The following is a 27728-nucleotide window of genomic DNA, read 5'->3' on the forward strand; positions in this document are numbered from 1 at the left end:
CTCAGACCTAGCAGCTACCTCCTCAAGCTGCTCCTCCTCCTCCTCTGATAAATCTAGATTTATAAATTCCTTCAGCACTAAACTTATGGGGCTTCTCTTCCCCTTTTCTCTTGTTACTATTTCCGGATCCTGTTCTTTTGATTTTTTCCTTTTTCCTTTTAGGCCTATCTTTTCTTTCCTCCTTATGATCTGATTCTGAAAAGCTGTCTTGATGTTTCTGTAATGCCTTGCGACCCTGATTTAATATATCTGTATTACGTTCATCCTTTAAACAACTCTGCACCATCCTCCAAAAAGGAAGTGTGCCCCTTCCAATTTTTCCTTCTCTCTCAGCTTGTTCTAAATCCCTGCCTAATTTGTCCCATGATGGCAAGGTTAAATCACCTGAAGCTGCAAACCAGGGTGAGATCTTATCAATATCCTTAACGATCATAGCGACCGGCCCGGAAGAGACCTTTAAACCACGCTGTCGTAAAACCACCTGGATTGAGCCATAGATCTCACTGGGGCTCGAGGTAGTTCCATAAGAATTACCCATGGTACCCACTTACCCCCTGGGCTAAAGAATCCCCCTTTTTACTTACAAGGGAGTTTTTGTTCTTTTTAGAAAAATGCCGCTTGATCTACTGCAGACTTACTTTTACTTTTGACTAGACGTGGTCACAGCAGCAAAGACACTCACAACCTGGTTAATAGCAAGCAGCACAGCCAAAAGCAGCAGAGAAGAATGAATGCAAACATTACCACTCTGGACCAGCCTCAGCAATCAGCATACACCTGGAGGATTTTCCGACGTCGCCGCTCCGTGTGTCGGGTTCTGAATACTCTGCCCTCTCGCTGATGACCGATATGTTGTCCTTGTCCAGCGTCCCGGGTTTAACGGCACCAGTTGTGGCGCGCTGCTTGATCAGCAAGCAAGAACGACCACGAGTTGAGGATTCTTCCCAAATCACACTTTATTGGAGCCTCTCAGTTGAAGGGATAGCATGGAGAGAGAGAGAGCGAAGGCCCAGAGGCAGCTGCTTTCCCAGGGTGGAGGGAGTCGGATACTGTCCTGATTGGTAAATACCATTCCACTGAAGCCCGGGACTTCGGGATTGGCTAGGGAACAAGGCTCAGTTATGCAAATGCAGGCCAAGGGGTACTCAGCCCCACGCAGCAACATCAGAAGGATCTGTTTACCTCCAAGCTGCAGGACCGCCAGCACCATTTCGCAATGGCAATGTCCTGACGGCTCCTTACAAGAATGTATTGTACATACTTTTCTACTCTTGTTCAATGTATTATACCTATACAACTCATTTAACAATGTAATGCAAATTTCTAGTCCTTGAAAATTATTATTATACTAAATATTTAAGATAATAAGGAAATACATGTTAGTAGTTAATCACCTATTATAATTGAACTTGCAGTCACATTAGGTATGTTTTCAAGGTCAAACAAAGATATATTTTAGATCGACAGGTCACCTTCAAACACTTCAGAGATCTCTAAAATATAGGATTTAAGATATTTTAATAATATAGGTTTCTCTTTCTTTCTTTCTTTCTTTCTTTTTTTATGACAATGCGACATGTCTGCTCCTAGCAGCACCAATCTACTTCAGAGTAGATAATAAACATTGAAGAAGTTCCACATGTACAAAAACACACCAATGGGCAAGAAAATGCCCTTGCTTCAATTGCTGATGTCATGCTGCCCTAAATGGACAAGCAGGACACAAAAGTAAACATGGTCAAGACAAGAGGGACAGCCTTTCAGAATATCCTGCTTTCACAGAAAAGGTTGTTGGATATGCTAGGCCTGTAGGCCAAATATGTAGTTACGGAGGAACTCTGGGTGACTGTCCATGCAGTCAGATGTTTTCTGTCATTTCTCACATTTTTTGGAAGTCACTTGTTTATACTTCCTGCATACTCAGTTAATATTATTTCCTTTTTGAGTCTCCGAGGGAGTTGAAGACTAGAGAGTTATAGTTTTCCTTGTTTACCAGATGCAGAAATCAAGTTATAATAGAAAGTAAATTAGTACAAAACTTTGGACTCACCAAGATAGGATAGATATGGAGTATTTTCTCTGAATATGTCAAATGCAAATGGACTAGACATTGTGATATATTTATTGCCTGTATATATTGTATATAGTTTTCTTATATTAGTTATAGCCTTATTTTTTAGACAAAAAGAGAAATGTAGTGATATTTCATTTGTATTTTAATAAATAAAGCTTGCCTGAAGATGAGAACACAAAACAGCTATACTAGTCAGCCATATAAGCCAGGTAGTGATGACACACACCTTTCATCCCAGCAGTCACACTAGTTAGTCATAATTGCTAGGTGGTGGTGGTGCATGTCCTTGGTCCCAGCACTAGAGAGGACTATAAAGTGGGTGTCAGGGCTGGAGATATGGCTCAGTGGTTAAGAGCATTGGCTGCTCTTCCAGAGGTCCTGAGTTCAATTCCCAGTGACCATGTTGTGGCTCACAACCATCTGTAATGATATCTGGTGCCCTCTTCTGGCAATGTGGGCATACATGTAGACAGAATGTTGTATACATAATAAATAAATAAATCTTTAAAAAAAAAGTGGGGGTTAGACAGGAACTCGCTTTCTTTCAGTCTGAAGATTTCAAAGAGATAAGAGCTCCTTAGTGACTTGACTGCTTTGCTTTTCTGATCTGCAGCTTGAACCCTGTCTCCAGGTTTTTATTATTCATTTTGCATTTTTTAGGTTAAATATTTAGTTCTTTAAAATAAGCTAAATTTATTTTCTTGTAACTGATTTGACATTGATAGAACTTATAGTATGTGTATTACTGCTTCAAATTACACAGTATTTAGTCCATAAGCTGACTTACCATGTTTTATATAGTTGATTTGCCTGTGAAAGTTTTATTAGGTTGGAAAATTCTGATTTAATTTTTCTGAGTTTCTATTGTGTTATCAGAATTATAAAAAAATCTAGAATTGATATAATTTTTCATTTTAGAATGAGGGGAATAGTAACACTGGTTATATTGTTTATATTCCCCAAATATAAAGTAGATTAGGATTGCTTTTGTATTGGGTTTATAGGGAGGGTGAAGGATAGGCAGAAGTGATTTGTAGTGTACTGATAAAAAATTTAGGCCCTGTATGTGAAAGCAAGAAAAGATCTCAAAAATCAAAATTTTCAATTTTGTTTATTTTGATGCTGGAGATTGACTTTAAGTCCCTGAGTATGCTAATCACACCGAGTCCTATTAAGACTTAGGATTCTATATTATATATCTAGTACTCCATCTCTTTTACAGTATCCAATTTTTCTTTCTTTCATTATTTTTGATTTTTTGAGGCAGGTTTTCTCTGTGAAAGCCCTGGCTATCCTGGAACATGCTGTGTAGCCCAAATTGGCTTCAGACTCAAGAGATTCACCTGCCTCTGCCTCCCAAATGCTGGGACTAAAGGCATGTGCCCCTACTCCAGGCCACAGTGTCTACTCTTTAAAATAATTTCATTAAGTGGTCAGAGTTTGTTAATTTTTTTAATTATGTGTGTGTGTGTGTGTGTGTGTGTGTGTGTGTGTGTGTATGTGTGTACACATGTGTATGTCATAGTAAGCCTGTGGAAGTCAGAAGACAATTTTCAAGTGTCAATTCATGGATCTGGGAGTCAAACTCATATTGTCAGGCTTAGTGACAAATACTTTGAGGAACTAAGTTATTGAAGGTTGGCTGCCTCACAATTAAGTAGTAGAGATAGGATTAAAGCCTAGATTTGTATGATGTAATACAGACCAGGCTCTTACTGTGACAGCACTCTGCCTTCCATGTTTTGATGCCCTTCTTTGTAGCCTAGGATAACCTTCAACCTCTGACCCTCCTGTCTCTGCCTTCTGAGTGATTGGATTAGAGGTCTGTGCTGCCTCACCCTCTTTATGCTGTGCTGGGGAACACACTAAATGCTTCATGTATGATGATAGGCTAGCATTCTACCAATTGAGCTAAATCAGCCCAGTTACTATTTTCCACAGATATAATTATTATAAAATAAACATTTCCCATCTTTGTATGTCATAAATTTAAAATAAAATTTAATCATTTTCTCAACAGTGAATGAGAAAGGGTCCAAACTTATTTTACTTACATTTGATAGAAGATAAACTATGAAAAAGGTCAAAAACTCACAGTGATGTAAAATTTATGTTCCTATATGGAAACTGCTTCATGCTTGATGGAGGATAAATCCTTGTAGTTGGAATAAATAAAGTGCTGGTTTAGCCAGGCATGGTGGTACATGTCTTCTATGCCCAGAAGGGAAGAGTCTGAGGCCAGAGAACCCAGAAATCAGTCTGGGTTACAGAGTCAGACCCTGTCTCATAAAATCTATGCCTCAACAAACAAGAATCCCCCCAAAGTAAAACAACAGTTTTGGATTAGAGGTCACACAGCTTGGACAAAGGATTAGAAAGCTAGACTTCAGCCACCCCCATCACTCTACCCCTAATATTTTATCCTAACAATGGAGGACAGGAAGGCATTGAGTTATGGGTGGTTTTATGTCATTTTTGGGAAGGTACTGAATCAGGAACCACTAACTTCGGGAATATGGCCAAATATTGGCAGATTTGATTTCTGTTTGTGCAAGAGAGTGTTTGTGTGGTAGTGAGGCCAAAAATCTTCCAGGTTTTGAAGGTGACCATTGGTGACACTAAACAATACATGTGTTAATTTAGCTATAGAAAATATTCAGTCCCCTGCACTCACTCAAGTAAAATGGAATCCCATAGAGTGGAAGAGATGTTTTCCAAAACTGTAATTAAACATGAAAGTGCCCTGTGTTTGCAGAAATCACTCGGGATTGTCATTGTCTCACTAAATCCAGCTAGGATTTACTGACTCAGCACTCACATAGTCTGAAATCGAAATTTAAATATACCCTATTGATTACAGGTGTAAACTTACTATTTAAAACATATAAAACTCCACTTATAAAGGAATCCTTTTCTTCATATAGTCATTCTTTAATAATCAGTACTTCCCTATGCCCTAAAACTGGAGGTATGCCCTGCTATATGAGATACAAATTAAACCTGCCTTTCTAAGTTCATTAGTTTTTCTCCTGATTATACTGTGGATTGAACAGCAGATTTTTATTTGCCCTTCCTGAGGGGCAGAACAAGTAAATATTACTAAGGGTTTCCGTATGTCGGGGAAGCAGGCAAAAGCTCTTTTGGGCAGAAAAGTGTGTTGAGGCTCTGTTCTCTGAGGTCAGTTCACATGCACTTCCTACTCTTCCATGGAGGTCCCACTGAGACGACAGCAACAGGACGCAGCATTCTGGGTATCCCCCTCTCAACAAATTTCACTGTTCTTTTTCTTAGAGTGTAATGAATTACTGCAAGGGTGCGGGGTAAATCCAAGCAGTAGTTAGATTTGGCCCGAAAGTGCTGCCGACAGACCTTTGGCGGTGGGGTGCCGCAGCCAGCGCGCCAGACCCCTGCGGGCGACTCTTCACTCCTTCCGGCCTGGGGTGTGTGGGCGGGGGGTCGGGGACGTTTTCCCCTTCACCTTGGGGGCGGGGGTGTGGGGCTTTGGACTGCTACTGGGGCCTAGTCTAGGGCGGCGCCCGGGCAGCTGCCCCTCTGGCGCACTCCCCATGGAGGTCCTTATTTGTGGCGGGGTCAAAGTGTGCGCCTTCTTCCGAGGGCAGCGGTGTGGGACTCCTCGGCCCTGTGGGGCTCTCAATTCCCGGAGTGCGCGGGTGAGCGCAGGAGCACCGAAGCCGCAGTCTCGGCCTACCGCAAGGCACAGACCGTCCACGGTGTCCCCGCGCTCGCCCACCGGCCGCGGGCGGTGTCGGACCTCGCCCTGCCCGAGCCCTCCCCTCCTTCCCCCCCACCCCCAGTCGCCAGGGCTCCCGAAGCCACTCGGCCCGTACCCTCCATTCTCTGCCCGCCCGCGTATTTAAGAAGCACAACCTAGCCGGCTGCCCCCACTCAGTGACAACCCTTCTCAGGACGGACGGACCCTTCAGCCAATCACCGAGCAGAGCTGCCGAGCACCCCGCTCCCGGGTCTGTGGCGGCCTCGGTGGGCGGGCTAAAGCAGCTAGCAAGTTAAGTGGAGCCACGGCTGACGCGAGTCAACAAAGGTCACGTGAGGCGAAGGGCCTGCTCGGATTGGCGGCAAAAGCCGGGCAGGAAAGGGGGGGGTCACGGCAGCGGCGTGGGGTTCGCTGTGTGACACAATTACAACAACTTTGTGCTGGTGCCGGAGAAGTTTGTGTCTCCTACGAATCCCCCCCAGAGCTCCCGGTCCCTGCTCGCTCCGGCCATTCCCGTCGTCCCTGCCTGTGGCTGTCCCCTTCCCGCTCCCGCGATGTGACCCTACAGCCGAGCCGTCGCCGCTACCGACCCAGTGGCTCCACAGCCCCTGCTGCAGCTGCCTTCGCCTCTACCGCTTTGGGATTTTTCGCCGCCGCCGCCTTTCGTGGCGGAGGAGGCGGTGATAAAGTTGGTGTGCTGGTCCCGTGCGGAGATTGGGGGCGTCGTTGCGGGCCCCGGCCAGGGGAGGGGGGCTGTCGGCGTTGGAGTTGGGAATTCGTTGCGTTTCCATGAAATCCTGCGGAGTGTCGCTCGCTACCGCCGCTGCCGCCGCCGCTTTCGGTGATGAGGAAAAGAAAATGGCGGCGGGAAAAGCGAGCGGCGAGAGCGAAGAGGCGTCCCCCAGCCTGACAGGCGACGAGAGGGAGACGCTCGGCGGACTGGACAGGTACGGGGCGCGGGCAGCGGCCGGGGCAGCTCGGGACAGGCAGGCGCCGTTCTCCGCCGAGGCCGGAGCGTGGCTCGCTTGTGGTGGCGGTGGGGCGGGCACCTCGGCTGGGCGCTCGGGGCACCGCGCCGATGCCGGGGCCTCGGGCTCCGGCAGGGACCGGTCGGCGGCGTTGCGAGAGCACTAACGAGCCGCGTGTGTCTTTCTCGGCAGCCGCCTCTTCGGGTTCGTGAGGTTTCATGAAGATGGCGCCAGGATGAAGGCCCTCCTGGGCAAGGTAAGGCTGCTGCGGGCCGGAGCGCGGACACGGTCCCTCGGGTCAGAGGCGCGCTCTCCCGGGGTCCCGCACCGGGGGCCACCACTCATTGTGGCCTCGGACGACAACCGAGGGGCTTGCGGACAACTATTGACTGCCCCCGCGCTCCCCGCACCCCCTGGCGCCTCGCTGCTCTCTTGAGAGATCACTTCTCTCGGAGCCAGAGCAACAGAGGCAGCAGCGCATTTTGGGCCGAGCTCATGTGCGGCGACCAAATTGCTTCCGATGTTAGTGCCCTGGGGAGCTAGGCCGTTGATCCCCGGGGTGCCTCTGCAGGGTCTGAGATCCCGAACGGGGCAGATTGCCTTGGCTTCCTCATTAGTTACCTTCTCGGGTTTTTCGGCTTCCTTTAGGCTGTTCGTGATGTCTGCTGATAACCGAATGTTTTGGGACGGCTTCTTGTCTCTGCCGCCTGCAGGGGGAAGTTGTCCGTAGTTTAGGTCGGTGAAGACTTTGCATTGGGTTGGTGACATGTATCTCGATTGCTTATGTGCTTTACCTGAAGTTAGGTGACTTGTTTACTTTTTGGGTCTCTCTGCTATAGATCTACCACAGTTATATGCGAGTGCGTTTTCTGGACCTTCGTTTCCAGTTTGTCTGCCAGGGGCTGTTGGCGAGGATTCGGGGTGTAGTCTCTGTTTATTTGTGTGGAAAGTTGTTGGTACTGTCATTTAGTTAAGTAATGGCTGCTTCTCTCGGCCCAAGATGGCGGGACAGGGTGGGAGGAGAAAGTGAAAGGAGTGGGGGGGGGGTTTGGGTAGGGAGGAGAGGTAAACATGGAAATAAATAGTATTGAAGTACAGGCCTCTCTCTTGGAGTGTGTAGCTCAGTGGTTGAAAATAAATTGTCATAGGTTATTTGCATGTAGATTTTTTGTACCCTTCTCTAGCTTGGAAACAGCATGCGTCAGCCTGGTAATGCCGATCAACCTGTAGCACATTTGGTTACCCATCGGAAGCAAGCTATTGAACAAAGGCTGGAGTCTGTTCTGTCGGCTGCGGTTTGTATTTCCTGACCGAAGTGTGCTTTGAATGGTATTGGGAGGCTTTCTTGTTCATTTGGACCCTGAAAGTTGTTGTGTGTATGCAAGCTGTTGCATTCGTTAGACATTTTTCTCTTTGGCTGTAGTGTAGGTTTGCGTTTGACACTTAGCTCTATTGTTGCGAGTGAGAAGTTTAAGAAAGAAGACTAAAGCCTAGCACCATTTTAAAAAGTTGATTATTTTAATCATTATTATTATTATTTTTTTTGCCTGTATTTTGGTTTAGCGACATTAGTTGCTTTTTATCTGGTTACAGGTATCTAAATATAAGAAGTTTTGAGTGTAGGCAGTGACCAGAAAACAGAACACACATAATCCTTTTCAGTAAGTCCAGTTTCTTTGAGCGGTAAGAGCATTTGAATTAAACTTCGACAATATGGGTATTAATTTGCTTCATTATAATTGTCGCTGGAAAAATGTACAGACTAGTTTTCAAATGGTATAAACATCAATAGTTGTTGATCTTTGGCTTTTAAGATTACCCCAACCTACTTGAAAGATTTTTATGTACAAAGACTAGATTTCCGTGAAGTTGTCATTCCAAAGTTAATTAAGTGTTCAGATTGAAGGCCCATTTTATTTTGGATTGAACATTGCTAGTCTACATTGCGTTAGGAAAGTTGCTAGCAGGAAGAATTCATTTTGAAAGTTTGATTAAATTTATTGCTTTTGGTTATGGTGATGAAGAAATAAGTGGAATCTGTTTTATGTACACATGTAAAGTACTAGTTCATAATTTCATATCTTAAATGCTTGTAATCAGAATCACAGCAGGTGGTGCCTAACATTGGATATTATATTGTAATAGTGAGTGAAACCTACAGTTAACATTTTAAAAATTGAGCATTTTCAAAATTTTCTAAATGTGCATTATTCATTTTTTGGTATTTGAATACAGTAACATTTTAAACATGAAAAATTTGTGAAGCTTCATTTTGTTTTGGGGAAGAATTATGACTTAATACGTGTCGGGTAGTTTGATAAACTGAGTAGTACATTGAGCTAAAAAAAAATCTTCATTGGTTTGGGCTAAGTGCTCCTTAGGGTCCTAGATACTTAGATCAGGACCCAACAGCCTTCATGCTAAAATATTCTATATTACTTATTTTGAACGCTTTCATGGATCTTAGTTGTGTCCTTATTAGCTAGAACATATTTATAAAATGTATAATATATATAAATTTATGCTTCATAAAATGTGACTTTTCTTCTGTTTGAATTGGATTCTGCGTAGAATGAGTGAACTAGAGTCCTTGGAAAGGAATATTGAGTTATTTAGTTTTATCCATCCTTTAAGTTTCCTGAGAATCTGTATTTTTGGATGTGAGGTTTGGGGAGTGGAATGTTGAATTATGTTGGTTTTAGAATTATTTCCTATGTAACTCTTTAAAAAAATGTTGACTTTTCTCTACTGTGTGTTTTGGGTGTGTTCAGGCAGTTTAACTGAACACATAATAAATTGAATAATTATCAGAATTCCTTTTTTAGCTATGAATTTTGTTGCATTATTCCCAGAAAAATTTTGTCTGTTCCAAAATGTATTTTACTAAATTTCTTGTGGAAATTTAGTCATTTCTACTTGTCTTGAGAAAAAAGTATTCCCCTTGTGTTTTTATTGCATCCTTAAAATTTTAAAGTGCACATTTATAAACAGAAGTCTAAAAAGTTTTGAAAAACTAAAACCATTGCATAAGTATTTTTTATTTGTTCGCAAATTTATTTATTACTTTTTCCTGTGTGAGGCTGCTATATTTCAGGTGATTTCTCCTGCATTCTTTTGTAAGATCCCATTATGCAAGAGTCATTGAAAGAAGTTTTCTTTGCAGGATTGTTTTTTATTTATAGTATGGTGTTTTGTATTTAAAAAATTTAATAAAGTATTTTTGTAGTAATACCTTAAATAAGGCTGTAAGGAACTAGAGCTTGCTTTAAAATTCTTGTAATATAGCATGATCTTTAAATTTTCTCTTTAATGCTGAACCTTAATTTTTGGATAACTTAATTATTCATTATTATTACTTATTCATGTCTGTGGGTGTTTTGCCTGCATGTATGTCTGTGTACCACTTGGGTGGTGACTGGTGAGGCCAGAAAGCTTCTGATCTCTTAGAACTGGCAGTTGTGAATCACTATGTGGGCCCTTGGAATTGAACCTGGATCCTCTATAAGAGCAGTCAGTGCTCTTAACCGCGTGTATGTGTTTGTGTGCCCATGAGAGACAAGGAGGGAGAGACAGGGAGAGAGAGCATTGCATGCAGGCTGGAGCAGGCACACTAGCAAGTACCAGTGAAAAGTCAGGACTCCTTGTTCTAGTCTTTCCTATGTCACTGGGATTGAACCCAGCTGGTCAGACTTGGCAGTAAGTGATTATTGACTGAGCCATATCCCAGGCCCTATAGTTGTTTATTTTAAACAATCTTATTGTTAAAGTTTGTCTTAAATATTCTGGTTGGATTTCTTTTTGATAGCTATTTTAATAGAAAGATTTTATAGAATACTTAGGAATTATAAATTGTTCATCATTTGAAAAATTAAAAATGTATTCTTAAAGTGATATTAAAATACTTGATATTTTTATTTTTGGGGGTGGGTAATGAATAAGTTTTAAGATCTACTGAAGCATATATTTTCCTAAACCTGGTTTTGCATATGTGAGGATTTATTATTAGGTAAGTTTTAGAGGTATCTTATTTTATAATATTGGATTATTGGTGATGTGTGAAAACAAATGTTTATGTACTTTATTTTTGTAAGGACTTAAAGAGAATATTCATTTTCAGTGCTAAAGAACTTTAGTGTTTTAGTTGGAAAAAGTAGTTATAGAAATAGTGTTTTAGTTGGAAAAAGTAGTTATAGAAATAGTATCGCGAGGGCTGGCAAGATGACTCATCAGGAAAAGGCACTTGTTGCCAAGCCTGAGGACTTAAGTTTGATCCTTTTGAACTACAATGAGGAGGGAGAGAGAACTGATTCATCCCCCCCACACACACAAAATAAATAAATATGCCTTGTGCTTGAAAATTAGATTTTTAATTTGATGGATTTTTAAACTTGTTTTCCAGTTTGGAAAATTATCTTCTAAACACTCATAGTCAAAATTGCTTGGACAAAGTTTTATGCAATTACTACATATTCGCTAAGATTTTTGCTGTGTTCCCTGAAACAAAATTATAGTAAGAGATTACAGAACATGTTCACATGTCTGTCACAGAATAGAGTTGCAGCAGTACATATGTAGACTCTTGTTTTGTTTCTTTGTTTATCTGAGACAGGTTCTTAACTCTAGCCCCAGGTGGCCACTAGGTAATAGTGTTCCTGCTTCAGCCTCCTTACTACTGGGATTTCTAAGAGTGAGCCATAAGAATTCTTGGCTCTAAACTGGTAATTTTAAATTTCTGATTTTTTTCATTGAATAGATTTTCTGTAGGCTCAGATACAAAAGACAACATTTGACTCCCTTTTGCATAATATAGGTTGTTAAAACTGCTTCATAGATAAATTTTTGTTATTTGAGTAACAGAAACATATTTACACTTAAGGTTTATTGCTTTTCAGGCTGCATTGTTTTTCTGATTTAGATCTTGTAACATTTAGTTTTGCATATATATTACCAATGTTCTGCATATTTGAAAGGGGTTTTTGTTCATTTTTGCTTTGAAACGCAGTGATGTTTTGATTTCTTTGAAATTGATGTTAATGACTGATAACACTACATTATTAGTATTTTTGAAATGTGGTATCCAGGGAGCTAATTTATTTATTTTTTATTTATTTATTTTTTTAAAAAACACCAAAAAAACCCTACCTACCACTTGTCCAAGAATTGAAATGATGGTTGGTCTATTTAGGGCTTTCATGTAGTTATTTACAGACTAATTAATGGAGTTTACTTAATGACAGCATGATCAATAGTCATGTATTCATACTGAAACAACATATAATTGCATCTGCTTTCTATATTGGTTTATAAGTTATGACAGAAATATTTGAATGCACACCAAGTTCAAGTGCTCAGTCTAGGAAATATGAAGGTGATGTGGATATCATTATGTTAAACTTGAAACTCCTTGAGTGGGGTGGGATTAGTATAAGGCTTACTGGCCCATGAATAACAGCGGCAGAAAGCATAGTGTCCAGTACTCTGAACATTTGTAAGAAAGGTCGGTTTAACAGATTACAAAGCTCCTAAAAACTATGGGAATTTTTTCTTTGGAGATCCTTACTAATTCTCAATTTAGATAGTAACAAGTTGCTTTTTAATTTTGTTTACAAAAATAATCTAAAATTCAGATTTTGGCTTTTTCAGCTCTTCAAAGGATGATCTATGTGTTATGTACCTCATGATCTTTCTTTTTAATTCTAATATATACTTTCCTATGTGTTTTTTTTTTTAAAAAAGACTTATTACATATACAGTGTTCTGTCTGCATGTATACCTGCACGCCAGAAGAGGGCACCAGATTTCATTACAGATGATTGTGAGCCACCTTGTGGGTACTGGGAATGAACAGCCAGTGCTCTTAACTTCTGAGCCATCTCCAGCCCTCCCTGGGTTCTTCAGAGAGTTTGTCTGCCAGTTCAAAAGATAAAGATCTTTGACAGTTTTGGAAGGGTAATCACAAAATAGTTAAGTAATCACTATTATGGAGTGCAGAACACAGCTAGGGAGAAGGATTTTGAACTTTTTACTTTATAGAGTTCCTTTCTCTCATGTAATTTTTTTTTAGATTTTTATGTACAAGTATTTTCTCTGTATGTATGTATGTATGTATGTATGTTTGTATGTGTACCATGTGTATTCCTGGTATCTTCAGAGGTCAGAAGAGGGCATTGGATCCCCTGCAAGAGTAGTAACATGTCCTTTTAACCACTGAACAAACTCTCCAGCCCTTCTCACTTTGAAAAAAATTTTAAAAAAGTTATTTTTTTAGGTTTAAATTTTTTATTTTACGTGTATGAGTATGTATGTGCACCATGTGTGTGCCTATGGAGATCAGAAGAGACATTGATTCCTCTGGAACTGGAGTTAACAAATGGTTTTGAGTTGCCAGGTGGGTGCTGGGTCCTCTTCAAGAGCAACAAGTACTCTCAAAGACTGTCTCTAGAGTCCCTTATTTTTATTTTTTAATTATGTGCATACGTGTCTGTGTATGGGTTTGTGTACATGAATTCAGTGTCCCTGAAGACCACAAGAGGGTGTCAGATCTGCTGGAGCTGGAGTTAACAGTAGTTGTGAATTGTCTGATGTAGGAACTGGAAATTGAACCTGGTTCCTCTGCAAGAGCCATATAACTCTCTTAACTACTGAGCCGTTTTTCCCGGCTCATTTCTTTAGACTCTCCCCTCCCCCTGTTTTTTTTTTTTTTTAAAGACAGGGTTTCTCTGTATAACAGCTCTTGCTGGCCTCAAAACACTGAGATCTGCCTTGTTTTGCCTCTCAGTACAGTTGCTGGTAGTTGCATGTGTTTTAAAATATATTTATTTTTATTTTATGTGTATGGCTGTTTGTATTTCTGTGTACTACTATGTGCATGCAATGCCCTCAGAGGTTAGAAAGGGGGTATTGTATCCTCTGGAGTTACAGATGGTTGTGAGCTACCATGTGGATACTGGAAACCAAGCTCAGATCCTCTGGAAGATTTAACACACTGCCAAGCCTTTTCTCCAATGTTGTGTCCCATTCCACCTCCCATCCCCTTTTCTCATAGCGTTTTACTATGTACAGGCTGTTTTGAGATCATGCAGTAATCTTCTTGCCCCAGCCACTTTTGCTGGTATTACAGTTGTGTCCCACCACACCTGGCAACATCTATCATGTTATTTTTTATCTGTGTGTCTTTTTTTGGTGGAATATTTATTCACCTGTTTTCCCGTTTTTTTTTTTACATTTGTTATTATTTATTATGGATATATTTATATATGATTATTTACTATAACAAACACGTTACCAATTAGATATTCAATATTTTTACATTAAGATATACAATTTGTTACAAGGAGAAAGCACCTTGTTTGTCCTGGCCTCCTGGTTAGCTTACACCCGAAATAACCACACAGAAACTGTATTAATTAAAACACTGCTTGGCCATTAGCTCTGACTTCTTATTGGCTATTTTTTTAGTGATATTTTGTATGTATGTATGTATGTATTTATTTATTTATTAAAAATTTCCACCTCCTCCCCACCTGCCATTTCCCTCCCACTTCCCCCATTCCCCCTCTCCCTCCTTCTCCAGTCCTAAGAGCAGTCAGGGTTCCCTGCCCCTTGGGAAGTCCAAGGTCCTCTCCCCTCCATCCAGGTCCAGGAAGGTGAGCATCCAAACAAATCAGGCTCCCACAAGGACAGTCCATGCAGTGGAATCAAAACCCAGTGCCATTGTCCTTGGCTTCTCAGTCATCCCTCATTGACAGCCACATTCAGAGAGTCCGGTTTGGTCACATGCTCCATCAGTCCCAGTCCAGCTGGCCTTGTTGAGCTTCCATTAGATCTGTCCCACCATCTCAGTGGGTGGGCGCACCCCTCACTGTTCTGACTTCCTTGCGCTCATGTTCTCCCTCCTTCTGTTCTGTTTTCCCTGTTTTTGCCTTGGGTTGTTTTCTTTTTACTGTTTGTCTTTGAGCTGTTTAAGTTTCTTTTGCTAATGCTGGCAATAAAATGTTAGACACTGGTGTATACTGGGCAAGCATTCTATATCTGGCTGGGCTAGTGCCCTCAGCCTGAGGGTTCTTTGTATTTTGACTCTTAGAAGTATTAGGAATCAAGTTCTTCCCAGCCTGCCTTGAGTGGCTTAAATGCAGCCACTATAACTCATCTCCTGCAGCTATGTCATCACAGTGAGTGGTCAAATGCCCTTCAAAAGGTTCCTTCCATCACAGACTGTTCTCTCGCTCTCGCTCTCGCTCTCGCTCTGTCTCTCTTATGTCCTTGTCTTTCACTCCACTCACCCCCAATAAATCTCTTATGTGAAATCTGCACCATTCCTTGGTTTGGATCTACCAAGGTGTATGCCCGCTGCTTAACTCTACCAAGAAGCAGTATTTCTGCTGCCCAGTTGCTTTGCTTTGAATGTTTAAAGTTTTTTAAAACAGAGCAAGAGTTACCAATTTTCGGCTGGGCAGTGGTAGCACATGCCTTTAATTCCAGCACTCACGAGGCAGAGGCAGGCAGATCTGAGGTCCAGGACAGCCAAAGCTACACAGAGAAACCCTGTGTCAAACAAAACAGAACAACTCAATAAAAAGAGATATCAATTTTCTAGACATATTCTATTGAAAATTTTACTCATTTGCATATTTATGGTGTGTGTGCAATGTGTTTGTGCACGGCATAATGTGGAGGTCAGAGGACAACTGGTGGGAATTGGTTCTTTCCTTCCACCTTCTGGGTTCTGGGACTAACACTTTACTGGAAAGTGCCTTCACCTGCTGAGGTATCTCATTGACTCTATTCCATGGATCTTTAATTTTTTGTTTGTTTGTTTTTGTTTTTCGTGACAGGGTTTCTCTGTAACTTTGGAGCCTGTCCTGGAACTGGCTCTGTAGACCAGGCTGGCCTTGAACTCACAGAAACAGACCTGTCTCTGTCTCCCTAGTGCTGGGATTAAAGGCATCTGCCACCACCACCACCTGGCTGATCTTTAAATTTTTTATAGGTCCTGAAGACCTTTTTTTAAAAAAATGCTTTTTATTGTTCAGAGTTTTGTGTGTGTGTGTGTGTGTGTGTGTGTGTGTGTGTGTATGTGTGTGTGTATGTGTGTTTGTGTGTGTGGTATGTGTGCTCAGATTTGCTTGTATGGGTATATGTGCTTGTGTATGTACTTGCAGAGGCTAGAAGATAAAGGGTGTCATCCTCTGTTACTTTGTACCTTACTGTACTCTTGAGAAAGGATTTTTTAATATATCTAGAGTACTTGTTTGTTTCCCTTTAGGCTGGCTGAGTGCCCAGCAAGTCCCAGCAGTTTTCATCCCATCCCCTATCACTGAGGGTGACAAGTATGTACCGCCATGTGTGGCTTTTGTGTGGTTATTGCAGACCAGAACTCAGCTTCTCATACTTGTCAATAAGTGCTTCTCTCCACTGAGCCTGAGCTCTAAAGTTTGTGGTAAATGTACTTTTTCATGTGTTTATATTTGAACAAGATGTGAGGTTTAGGTTGAAGTTGATATTATTTTTGTTGTAATATGTTTAATTACTCCACCCCTATTTTCTAAAAAGGTGATATTTTCCATCTAATTGCTTTGTATCTGTCAAAAATTAGACATAATTCTAGAGTCTTATTTCTTTTGGGTGCTGTATTTTGTTTCATTTATTTGTAGATCTGTTCTTCTATTAGTATGACTATAATAGCTAAATCTAAGCCTTAATATTAAATATTGTAGTTATTATCATTTATTCTGTATTCATTTAAAAGTAAGCTTGTGGGCCTATGAATTAGTTCATTGCTTGCTACCAAGTCTGGTGATCTAAGTTAGATCCACATGGTAGAAGGAAAGAAAAAACTCTTGAAAGTTGTCTTATCATCTTCACATATGTGGCCTAAGGGACTAAAAATTATTTTTAAAAAGTTGATATGAGTTACAGTAATTATATATCATAGAATTACTTTGCTGTCTTTCAGTACCCAAGTTTGAAGCACTTTTTTATTTAATTAGGTTTTTTGTGAATTATTCTGTGAATATTTGTTAAATTTATACCTAAGTGTTTCATTTCCTTTGAAACAAGTATAAATTGTCATTGTAGATCACAATTTACACTTATTCCAACTGTGAAGCAGATGGTAGATCTAAATAATGTGTGTGTTTGTATTATGTTTGTGTGCCTGCACACATGTGTCACAGTGTATATGTGGAGGTCGGAGATAACTTGTTGATCTTGTAGGAGAGCCTAAGATTGAATTTTTTTTTTTTTAATTTTCATGGCTGAACACTAAACCTAGAACCTCATTGCATGGTAGATAATTGCTCTATCACTGAGTCATACCCCTCATCCCTGTGGTGTATTAAATTATTTGTTTTGTATTTTGTGCGTTTATGTGCCTACTCATGCAGACACTTGAGGACAGAGGTTGTTGTCAAGATATCTTTACTTCAGTTTCTGAGACATTCTTTTACTTAAACTGGAGCTTATGGGTTTGTCTAGACTGGTTGGTCAGTTGTGCCTGTTTTTATGTGAATGTTGGGGATCTGAACCTCATGTCCTCATACTTGCATGGCAGACCCTTTTTTACCAACTGAGCCATCTCCCCAGCCCAGTATGTATGTATGTATGTATGTATGTATGTATGTATGTATGTATGTATATTTTTATATGGTAACCTTGATCACACATTTATTCTAGGAAGTTTTATTATTATTAAAGATTCCTTATGTGATATTCTAAGTAGAGATTCATGTTACCTGCTTTAAGTTTTAATTTTTTCTTTTCCAACCTTTATGTCTTTTATTACTCTTGTCTCAGTGCAGTGGCTAGCATTTCTAGTAGGTACTGTGTTGAATAAGAATAGAGACAGTGGACATCTTTTCCTTATTCCTGAAGATAGAGGGAAAACATTCAGTTATTTGTTGTAAAATATATGATAGAGCTAAAAAAATCTCTGTAAGATTACATTTATTCTGTATGATTGTGTGTGGGCACATGTGTGCAGATCAGTGCATGGTTTGTGGGAGTTGATTCTCCTTTCTATGATGTGGATCCTGGGGATCCAACTCAGGTTGTCAGACTTGGTGACAGAAACCTTTACCTCCTGAGCCTGTATTTAAAAAAAAAAAAATCAGCTCATGCTACGTTTTTCAGAAGATGGCATTTATACAGTTGAGAATGTTCCTGTATCCATTCTCCTTTACCTAGCTGCTTTTTAACTGTTTAGGAGTTTTTCTCATGAAAATTGGATTTTGTCAAATGCCTTTTTTTCCACAAGTGGGTCATTTGATGTGATTTTTACCATTTTTTTCTTTAGTCTGTTGATGTGTGATAAATGTTAAACCAGCTTTACATACCCAGAGTAAAACTTAGTTGGTCTTCATGTATACTTCATTTGTACCTTGTTGAGTTGCATTTGCTAATTTTTTTGTTGAATTTTGTGTCTGTGATTATGAGGAGGCTGAATTTCTGTATTTGAGTACATTTTGGTTTGTTGTTTGGTGTATAGATAGCATTTGTCTAGCTTTGCTATCGTTTACTGCTTGCCTTCAGAAAAGGAGTTGGGAAATGTTTTTATTTCTGAATAAAAAAATGGTGAAATGGGTAAGCTCTTTTTGAAGCTTTTATTAAGAATTCATCTTTAATGCTTCTCTGACTTTGCCATGTTTGCTGAATTTTGGTAATTTGTACTTTGGAGGGAATTGGTTTACTTTTTCTAAATTACTGAGTTTGTTATATAGGAACATAGAATTCTTCCTTCTGTCTTTTTTTTTTTAATTCCGCTTTCAATGGCTATTTGATATGTGTAATGATCCCGAGTTTTATTTGTAACATGAAAAAACATTTCTGGGTCTTTTATCTCTCTAAAAGATAAAAGATAAAAGATTTTTTTTCTTGCTTTTATTTTTATTTATTTATTTATTGAGACAGTTGATTGGCCTGGAATTCACTATATGGACTAGGCTGACTGAGATTAAGACATACACTACTGACTTGTTTCTAGTTTCTTTTTTTTATTTTATTATTTTTTTCCTAATAATTTTTTATTACTTTATAAATAATACCAGTCTTAAGTGAGGAATTTAGATTATTTTGTTAGATGGTATAGTGTTAGCACATTACCTTTCAGCATTACTTTAGCTGTGCCTCACTCATATATTCTGTAAGTTTTCATTAGTTTTATGATTTTTTTTTTAAATTCCTCCTGAGAGTTCAAATCTCTTTTAGCTTTGGAGTATTAACAACTTGTTTAGGTTATGAATATTTGGAGATTTTTCTTGCTTTTTTTTTTTTTTAGCTTGCTTCCATTGTGGTCAGAAGGTTTTACTGTGTCTAATTTTTTAATTGTTGTTTTTTGTTTTATGATTTGGGACATATTTTGTTTTCTGTCTGTGAATATTCCTGGGTGCTTGAATATGTATTTTTCTCTTACTCTGTAAACCAACATGATAGATGATGTTGGTTGATTGTGTTTAGTTCTCTGTCCTTGCCAGTTTGCTGTCCAGTATTTCTGTGAATTGTTTAGTGTGTGGTTTTGCCTGTCTTCATCTGCAGATACGAATTTGTGTTTGCTTCCTGTACTTTGAGGTTCTGTCATTACATTTATACCCATGTCTTTTGGTGTGTTAATACTTTTGTCATTATTTAATGTCTCCCTTTGTTTTATTGATTTTCCCTGCTCTGTTGTGTACTTTCTCTTACCATAGGCACTTTTGCCTTTTAAAGTATTTAATGTTTACATAGTATTTTTTTTTTCCTTTTTGTGTATTGAAAGTAGAACTCAGGGCTTTGCATATGTTAGGCAAGCACTCTGCCACTGTGCTACACTCTCCACTCTGCTATATATTTTTTCATTTTTCTTTTTCTTTCAACTTACTCATGTTGTCATACTGGAAGTAATTTTTTGCTCATAGTGTATGTTGTTATACACTTACATAAATTAACTCTTCCTGTCTCTCTTAGTATCTCTAGATCATTTATACTTAGAGTTTAAGCCTGCTATTGTTTCATGTGTGTTTTAGTTATGGTTTCTATTTCTGTGATAAAGACCATAACCAAAAGCAGCTTAGGAAGGAAAGAGTTTATTTTATTTTATAGTACACTCCCAGATAACAAACAGTCCATCACAGAGGGAAGCTAGGAAAGAACCTGGATGCAGGAGCTCATGTAGAGGCCATGGAGGGGTGCTGCTTACTTTTTGGCTCCTCACATTTGCTCAGCCTGCTTTTTTATACATCCACTGGAGAGCCTACCTAGGGATTGCACCAACCAAAATGGGCTGGGCTCTCCGTCATCAATTACTACATAAGACATTGTCCTATTGCCTTGCCCCTAGGCTAATCTGCTGGGGACATTTTCTCAATGATGTTCTCTGTTCCTAAATGACTGAGGCTTCTGTCAAATTGACATAGAACTAGTGAAAAACAAATGAAAATAGCCTCAGGAACCTATATAACAAAACAAATGAGCTAAGATTAATTCCAGAGTTTTGGAAAATGTGAGAATGTAAGATTAAAGACGTATTCAATGGTAACAGTGGCTGAAAATTTCTCATTTATTGAAACAGATTACACATATAGAAAAGGCAAGTAAACACTAAATAAAACAATACTAAAAATACCAGTGCTAACATCTTAATAACTAAACTTCTGGAAAGCAGAGACGAAAAGATTCTTGAAAATGACTAGGCAGAAATGTTTCATCATTTATATGGGAACACCAATTTGAAGGCCAGCAGATTTCTCATTTGCAGTCTGAAAAAACAAATAAAAACCCCAAAGGAAAATAATATAATCCTTGTCACATACTGGAAGGGAAATCTCCACTGCGTATTTTATATAGAGCAAATATACACCTCAGGAATGAGAGATAAGACATAAAACTAGCCGGCATAATGTATTTTTCATTACTCTTTCTTCTTACCTTCCTGTGGGATATACATACATACATGCATGCATGCATGCATACAGAGAGAGAAGGAGCACATCTTGGTGTTTTTGAGTGTGATTCTTTATATCTTAACTTATTTTCTTTGCTATATCGGTCCCCAGGCAGTGTTCATTTGTTTTCACTATTTTCTCCTTGTTTAGATTGGTGACTGTATTGATCTCCTCACAGATTCTTTTTTGTCATTCCATGATTGTGTTAGGTCTAGCCAGAAAGTTTTTATCTTTGATATTTTAATTTTTAGTTTCATAATTTCTGTTTGGTTCTTTTAATTGCCTTTGCCGAGACTTTACCAGTTTTTTGTTTCAAGAGCAGTTTAATTGCTTATTTGAAGCATTTTGACAGCTCTTAAATCTATTGAATAATTTAAAACTGATAATAAACACTATTGCTTGTTGTTTGTCTCTATTCATGTTATACCTTTTTGGGTTTTGGAAGGATGTGATTTTTTTATTGTATCGTGTATATTTTGGGTATCATATTCAGAGAAGTCTGCTTTTTTTTTTTAATAGTAGTCAATATCCTTGATGAGATGTAGGACAAGAGGTAGGGGCGGGGCGGGAGAGGGAGAGAGAGAGAGAGAGAGAGAGAGAGAGAGTTGTGTGTGTATATTTCATAGTTTCAATCGGTCCTACTGACATTTACCCTGGTCTACAGAATGGGGGACCAGTTTAATACTGTCTTGTCTCTTGAGTGAGACATTAAGATAACATTCTGATGTGCTGTGTTGCTCTAGCAAGAAAGAAGTAGGGGGTTAGCTCATAGACTACTCTCATGCTACAGCATACAGCACAAACCTATTATCTCTGTTCTCTTCATCCCTGTTGATGCCAAATATAAAGTTAGAGCTCAGCTCACAGTTGAAGGCGTAAGTCACAGACAATCCCACACCAGTTTGGAATTATGATTAATAGAATGGTTATTTATTCAAAGGGGAAAAAACTTACAGATTACCGTCCCAGACAACAACCCCTCTGTGCGAACAGGAAAGGAGTCTAGGAGCCGGAAGCGGAGCCGGAAGCCAGAGAGGGAGAGGAGGACAACCGCTGCTTTTATTTAAAGAGAGAGAGACCACGCCCCAATGGGCTGGTAACTCAGCGGCGATTGGCTGAAGGAGCTGAAGGAGCTCCTGCAGTACACAGTGAGTGCCATTGTGAGCCTACTTACTAATCTGTTTCATTGCTGGATGGATGTGATGGATATGGAAGTTCTGCCTCCTACTGGGTCCCATTGCCACTATGGTGACCTTGTTCAATTTTCTTGATATTGAATTAGGGTGCAGCTTCAGCTCCTTGCTGGGTCCTGCCCACCCAGGACTGTTATGAGTGTGGGGTGGTGATGCTTAATAAAGTGACTGCCTTAGCTTTAAGTCTCCTATCTGCTAGATCAGTGGTTGTCAGCCTGTAGATCAAGACTCCCTTTGGTAATGAATGTACCTTTCACAGGGGTTGCATGTAAGATATCCCGCATTATTAGATATTTAAGATTCATAACAGTAGCAAAATTAGTTATGAAGTGACAATGAAAATAATTTTATGATTGGGGTTTACCACAACATGAGGAACTGTATTGAAAGATTGCAGCATTAGGACGGTTGAGAAATACTGTGCTAGATGAAAGTGGTGGTCGCCTACCTTCTATGCCCTACTCAAGGTTCTCTAAGTGGGTAAATGGGAGCACCTTTTTCTTTTACTGCACCGTGGTGGCTTAGATTATCTCCTCTTTCTATCTTGCCACTAACCCAGTCATAGGCATAGGAAGTACACTTTCCTATGCTTCTGCCACACCTAGAAAGAAGGACAGCTTTTTAACTAGCCCACCTATCATATCTTGATAAAATTAGAGCACCCTTATGACCTTGAAGATCTTGACTTGTTTAACCAGGCTAACAGTACTGTGGTAGGAGCTACCATGAGCAAGACTGCTTCTGCGGGTGTGTAAGTCACTTGCCCATACTGCATGGTAAGAGAATCTAAGTACCTCATTTCTGATTTTGGTGGGTTGTGTATAAGTTACTTGCATGTTTAGCCCCAGTCAAATTTTAGGTAGAGGGATGAGAGCCAGTTTTTTGTTAAGCTGCCTTTTTCTTGGGACTTTGGCTTTGCTTGCAGTTCTTTTTACTCTGTAATGGTTGAAGGTACTAGATCAGTAGCTTCTGCAGTGATATCCTGTTCTGGAAATCGGGGAGCTCCTGAGATCTTGAGAAAAGTTGTTGCTTGTTTCTTGTATTATTTCCAGGAATTTTTTGCTTTTGAAAGTTAGAACTGGGAACGATTGAAGTCTTTTAATTTTTATTTAACTGGAAGGTTTTCCTTGACTTTGATGGTGTTTAGAGTTTGCAAAGGGAAAATTTTAGCTGAAAAGTATTTATTATATATATTAATGAACACAAGTCTTAAAAAAACGTCAATTCTCAAGCAATCTGGAAGCTGAGGTAAGAGAATCTTGAGTACAATGCCTGGGCAACATAGCTAGGAAAAAAATAATCAGAGGAAAATCTTAATTTTTTATTTTTATTTCTGCTTTTAAAATTTCTTCCAGAAAAATTTTACTATTATTGTTATTATTATTATTTTTGGAGTCAGGATTCCTCTGTGTAGCTCTGGCTGTCCTGAAACTTTCTCTGTAGAACAGACTTGAACTCAGGGCTCTCCTGTCTCTGTCTCCCAAGTCCTAGGGTTAAAGGCATGCCTGGTTAAAAATATTAATAATCCTACTCATGAAATGTCAGCTGTCATGTGTCTTTATCACCTCCTAAAGGCTCCAACTTTTGCCATTACGTTGGTGATTAGTTTTTTAAACAAGCATTTTATTTTTTTCCCCTTAATTGAAAGTAGATTCTTTTCTCATAAAATTTATTCCAATTACAGTTTCCCCTCAGTTTCCTCCCTACTTCTGTTCTCATCTGGATCCACTCCCTTTCTGTCTCATTAGAAAAGAATAAGCTTCTAAGAGGTAACAATAAAACATAACAAAATAAAATGTAAGATAAAACAAAAACCATCACATCAGAGTTTGACAAGGTAACCCAACAGAAGGAAAAAAGCTCAGAGACCCACTCATTTACATACTTGGGAGTCCCACAAAATCGCTAAATTGGAAGCTGTTATATATATGCAGAGAACCTGATGCAGACTCGCAGGCCCTGTACATGTTGCTTCTGTCTGTGCATTCATATGTGCTTTGCTCATTAGAGGGCCTTGTTTCCTTGGTGTCCTCTGTCACCTTTGTCTGTTACACTCTTTCAGCCTCCTCTCAGGATTCCTAATATCTGAAGAAAGAAATTTAGTTGGAGACATTCTTTGGTGATTAAATTATAACAAATGGATTTTGAGAGTTATATTCAGACACAAGCACAAATAAGTAAATGTAATTTTTTTATTTTTTAAAAGAGTTGTAGCAGTGAAGAACATTTAGATAGTTTAATACTGGCTGAAAAATTTCCAGCATAATAAAAAATAAGGTGTTAAACAATAATTCACATTCAGAGAGCTCAGTGAACTCCAGTTAGATTAAATTCAAAGAGCTGCACATTAATTACAGTAAAACTGTCAAAAGAGAATTTTTAAAGGAACAACAAAATACATCACATACAAAATTAAAAAAAAAATGTTTGATTCTTTTATCAGATACCATGGCAGCCAGAAACCAGTGGGATGACACATTAAAACTGTTGAGAGGAAACGATGGCCAACCAAGAAGTCCATATATCCACGTGCTTGTATTCTTAGAACTTGTGTCTTGCTTGCTCCCGTTACCCTAGTTTTTGGGCCTGTACTATGAGTTTTGTAGAATTTGAAATTTCATTGTATCCTTAAGCTTCCATTTCTCAGACCATTTTGATATTCTTTTTCATCCAGGATAGTACAAATCCACAAAAGAACATCCTGGCTCCCTGGTAAGAGTATCACTTCCCAATCCTTTAGCTCTTTCTCTTCAGATTTACCAGCACATCTTATAATGTCAGTAACTGCAATTTGTCTTTTATTCCTCTCTTCTTTTTCTATTTGTGTATGATAGAAGATTGCCCTGTCCCTACTCAGCTTCCCTATTACTTTTTCTCTGTAATATGCTTTGTGTTAAGTCAACACTTACGGCTATGTGTGTTCAGTGTGATTTTTCCTTCTTATGTACAAGTTTTGTTTTGACACATGCATTAGTTTTTTGATGCTGTCAGTTTTCCTTTTAGTGTTGTAGCCACTTTAAGGTCCCTAGATGTTCTTTTGCTTTATTTCTAAGCAGCGACAAGAGTACTTTTCTTTCCTAATCATTTTTATCTACTTCTGATTGTTGTTTTATTTTCCTTGTCATAACTTGATTATAATCCTGTATCATTTTAATCACCTGAAAGTGAATTTGTACATGATTTAGTTAATAATAAAATACTGTATCCCTGACTGGAAAGTTAGCTCAGTAGTTCAGAGCTTGTTCCCAGCACCTACAGGAGATGGATTACAACAGCCTGTAACTTCAGCTCCAGGATATCTGATGCCTCTGCAAGTGTCTCCCATCCCCCACACATATATACATATTATTAAAAATAAAATAAATCTTAACAAAAGTGATACCCTTTACAAAGACCTTAAAATTGTATCTGCCCTCATTGTTGGACCTCCACTAGCCCTTGTCTTCATTTTTAAAAAAGATTCTTTTTATTTCATTTATATGAATATTTGCCTGCATGTGTATATCTGTACCATGTGTATGTCTGGTGCCTGTGGAAGTTAGAGGAGGTTATTCAGTTCCCTGGAACTGGAGTTTAAAGGTTGCAGTAAGCTGCCAGGTGGGTACTAGAAACTGAAGTTGTTTTTCTGCAGATGCTCTAAATTCCTCAGCCATTTCTCCAGCCTTCTCTTTGTCTTTTAAATAAGTCTTTTAACACCTCTAAGCCTTTCCTTCCTCACCTATAAAGTAGTTTAATAGACACCTACTGTGGCAATGAATGCTTGTAAAATACACTGTATTTAGCAGTTAGTAAGTATTGTTATAGTAGTTCTGATTAAGGGACTTGGTAAAATACAATAGATGTTAGAATGATATCTGATGTGGGCAGTTGTGTAGGGTTTTGTAGGGAGATTCAGGGAAAAAAACACTGTGTAAGAAAATGCTAAGAAAGTTGTTACCTGGAGGAATAGGCAGAGAGAGTATAGTATTTCTAACGAGTATGGGTTCTAGGCATACTTTGATATATGCTATATATCTCTGTGTGTGTGTGTGTGTGTGTATTCATATTTTCCCTGGCCCTATCATCAGACTTTGCTGCTCATTAGCTTTGAGACTACAAGTAGAGTGTTGAAACTGGCTAAGTGATTTATTTGCAGAAAATAAGTAGAATTTAATGTTTTCTTTTGTAATAACATTCCTGTTATTTGTATCTGGTATGTTTTCTCTTGTCTTTGGATTGCCAGTAGTAGTAGCAAAGCTAACAAAGCCTGGATATTCTTTTTTACTATACTCTGTTTTCTGGCGATGGCATGCTGTAGGCCCAGCAAAGTTGCAGAACCACTCAGTATCTTAACATAAATTTGAGTTAACTAAAAGTGTTAAATTACATTTATTTATTTGTGTGTGTGCGCCCATACATGTGTCAGTACAGGTGGAAGTCAGAGAACGACTTGCCAGAATCTATTTTCTCTTTCTGTACTGTGTGATTTCCAAGGATTGAAACTTGACAGCAATTGCATTTTATCCACTGAGCCATCTTATCCCCGCATTAATTTTTCATAGTATTAAATCTACTTAGTGTTGTCTGTTTGCTGTACTATTTGTTATATTATCAGAAACTTCTGCAGCTGCCAGTTTTCCACAATATAGACATATGCTTTAGTTAGTTTAAGCCTAACTCACAGTTCATTTTCCATTAATTGTTGGTTCAGAGTGAAGATTCTTTGAGTGGTGATAAGATATGTATATAGAAAAGTAAAAGTGGTTATTTACCTTTTTTTTTCATTGCTGCTCATAGTTTTTTGTTGCTATTTCTTCTTGAATAAGGAAAGAAGATGTAGTTTCGGGAAAAAAATAGGTTCTGTCTTAAAATGATATGCTTTTTTTTGTTTGTTTTCTTTATATTAGGCAGTGACAATTCAGTTCTCAGACTTAGCCTAATTTATTGCTTGTATCCATCTATCTCTGGCCTTGATTTGTATTCTCACTGCTTTTAGTGATAAGGAATGTCTGTTTCCCATGCTTTGGGAGCGAAGCAGTGCTAATCAGTTGGTTAACTTTTGTTGTCTCTGGTTTCTCTGTAGCTTTGGAGCCTGTCCTGGAACTTACTCTGTAGACCAGGCTGGCTTCAGATTCACAGAGATCTGCCTGCCTCTCCCTCCCAATTCCTAGGATTAAAGGTGTGTGCCGACCCTTCCCCACAAGTCTTTTTAGTGGACTATGTCAGAGATAGTTGTATATTTTACCTTTTTAGGGGTGACTAAATGATGGAATTTGTGGGATGACAGTGGTTGAAGATAATGCACAGTAGGAATAAATTAGGCAAAACATTTTAATATACTGAATGAGAGTGAAATATTCAGTAGGCTATGTATAGTTGGCTCTTATTGCTGGGAACCATAGCAATAAACAATGTTGTTGTATTATTTTTTTAACAGTACTGTTTAAAAAAGTAGCTTTTGTTTGTTTCAGGTATGAGTTGGGCTATAGAAATGAAGGCGCCTTGGTGAATCAAGTTGTGCCCATGTTGTAATGCTAGGAATTGGGATATGATAGAAAGAAAAAAGGATAATGGTTATGACACAAATGTTCAATGTATAGGAATGAAGATATTTAAGTTGATAGGACTAATGTAAAGGGAGATTAAAGAGAGAAATTTTTGAACGGGGATAAACCCTTAAATTTTGCTTTCTAAATGTCCAAAGGGAAAAAGCATGCTAGGCTGTTAAATAAAAACGAGTTCTTAGCTTGAAGGCTTAATAAACATCCAAGTTCCTCTTCTATTTTGTCTCCTCTTTCTGATTTTAGTAAAGCAGGACATTTAGACAATTTGTAGAATAAAAGTGACTGTTGGAAAACAACTTTA

The 27728-nt window shown here is 39.0% G+C and overlaps 1 protein-coding gene across 28 annotated transcripts in view; it reads left to right on the plus strand.

Moving 5' to 3' along the window:
- Window positions 1-6201: 6201 nt before the first annotated feature.
- The window catches only part of Kdm6a (lysine demethylase 6A), a 140613-nt gene continuing 119086 nt past the window's right edge, over window positions 6202-27728 (plus strand). For 12 of the 28 annotated variants that reach the window (XM_087902976.1, XM_087902982.1, XM_087902984.1 and 9 more), the window contains exons 1-2: window positions 6203-6754; window positions 6968-7031. In XM_087902976.1, coding sequence (XP_087759102.1) covers window positions 6597-6754; window positions 6968-7031 — 222 coding nt within the window. In that variant the 5' untranslated portion in view covers window positions 6203-6596. Of the gene's footprint in view, window positions 6755-6967; window positions 7032-7959; window positions 8071-27728 lie in introns of all 28 variants that reach the window. The other 16 variants (XM_087902971.1, XM_087902973.1, XM_087902977.1 and 13 more) reach the window with 4 other exon arrangements.

Source organism: Myodes glareolus, chromosome X, assembly GCF_982192425.1.
Source record: "Myodes glareolus chromosome X, mMyoGla1.1, whole genome shotgun sequence".
Classification (NCBI taxonomy): Eukaryota; Metazoa; Chordata; class Mammalia; order Rodentia; family Cricetidae; genus Myodes; species Myodes glareolus.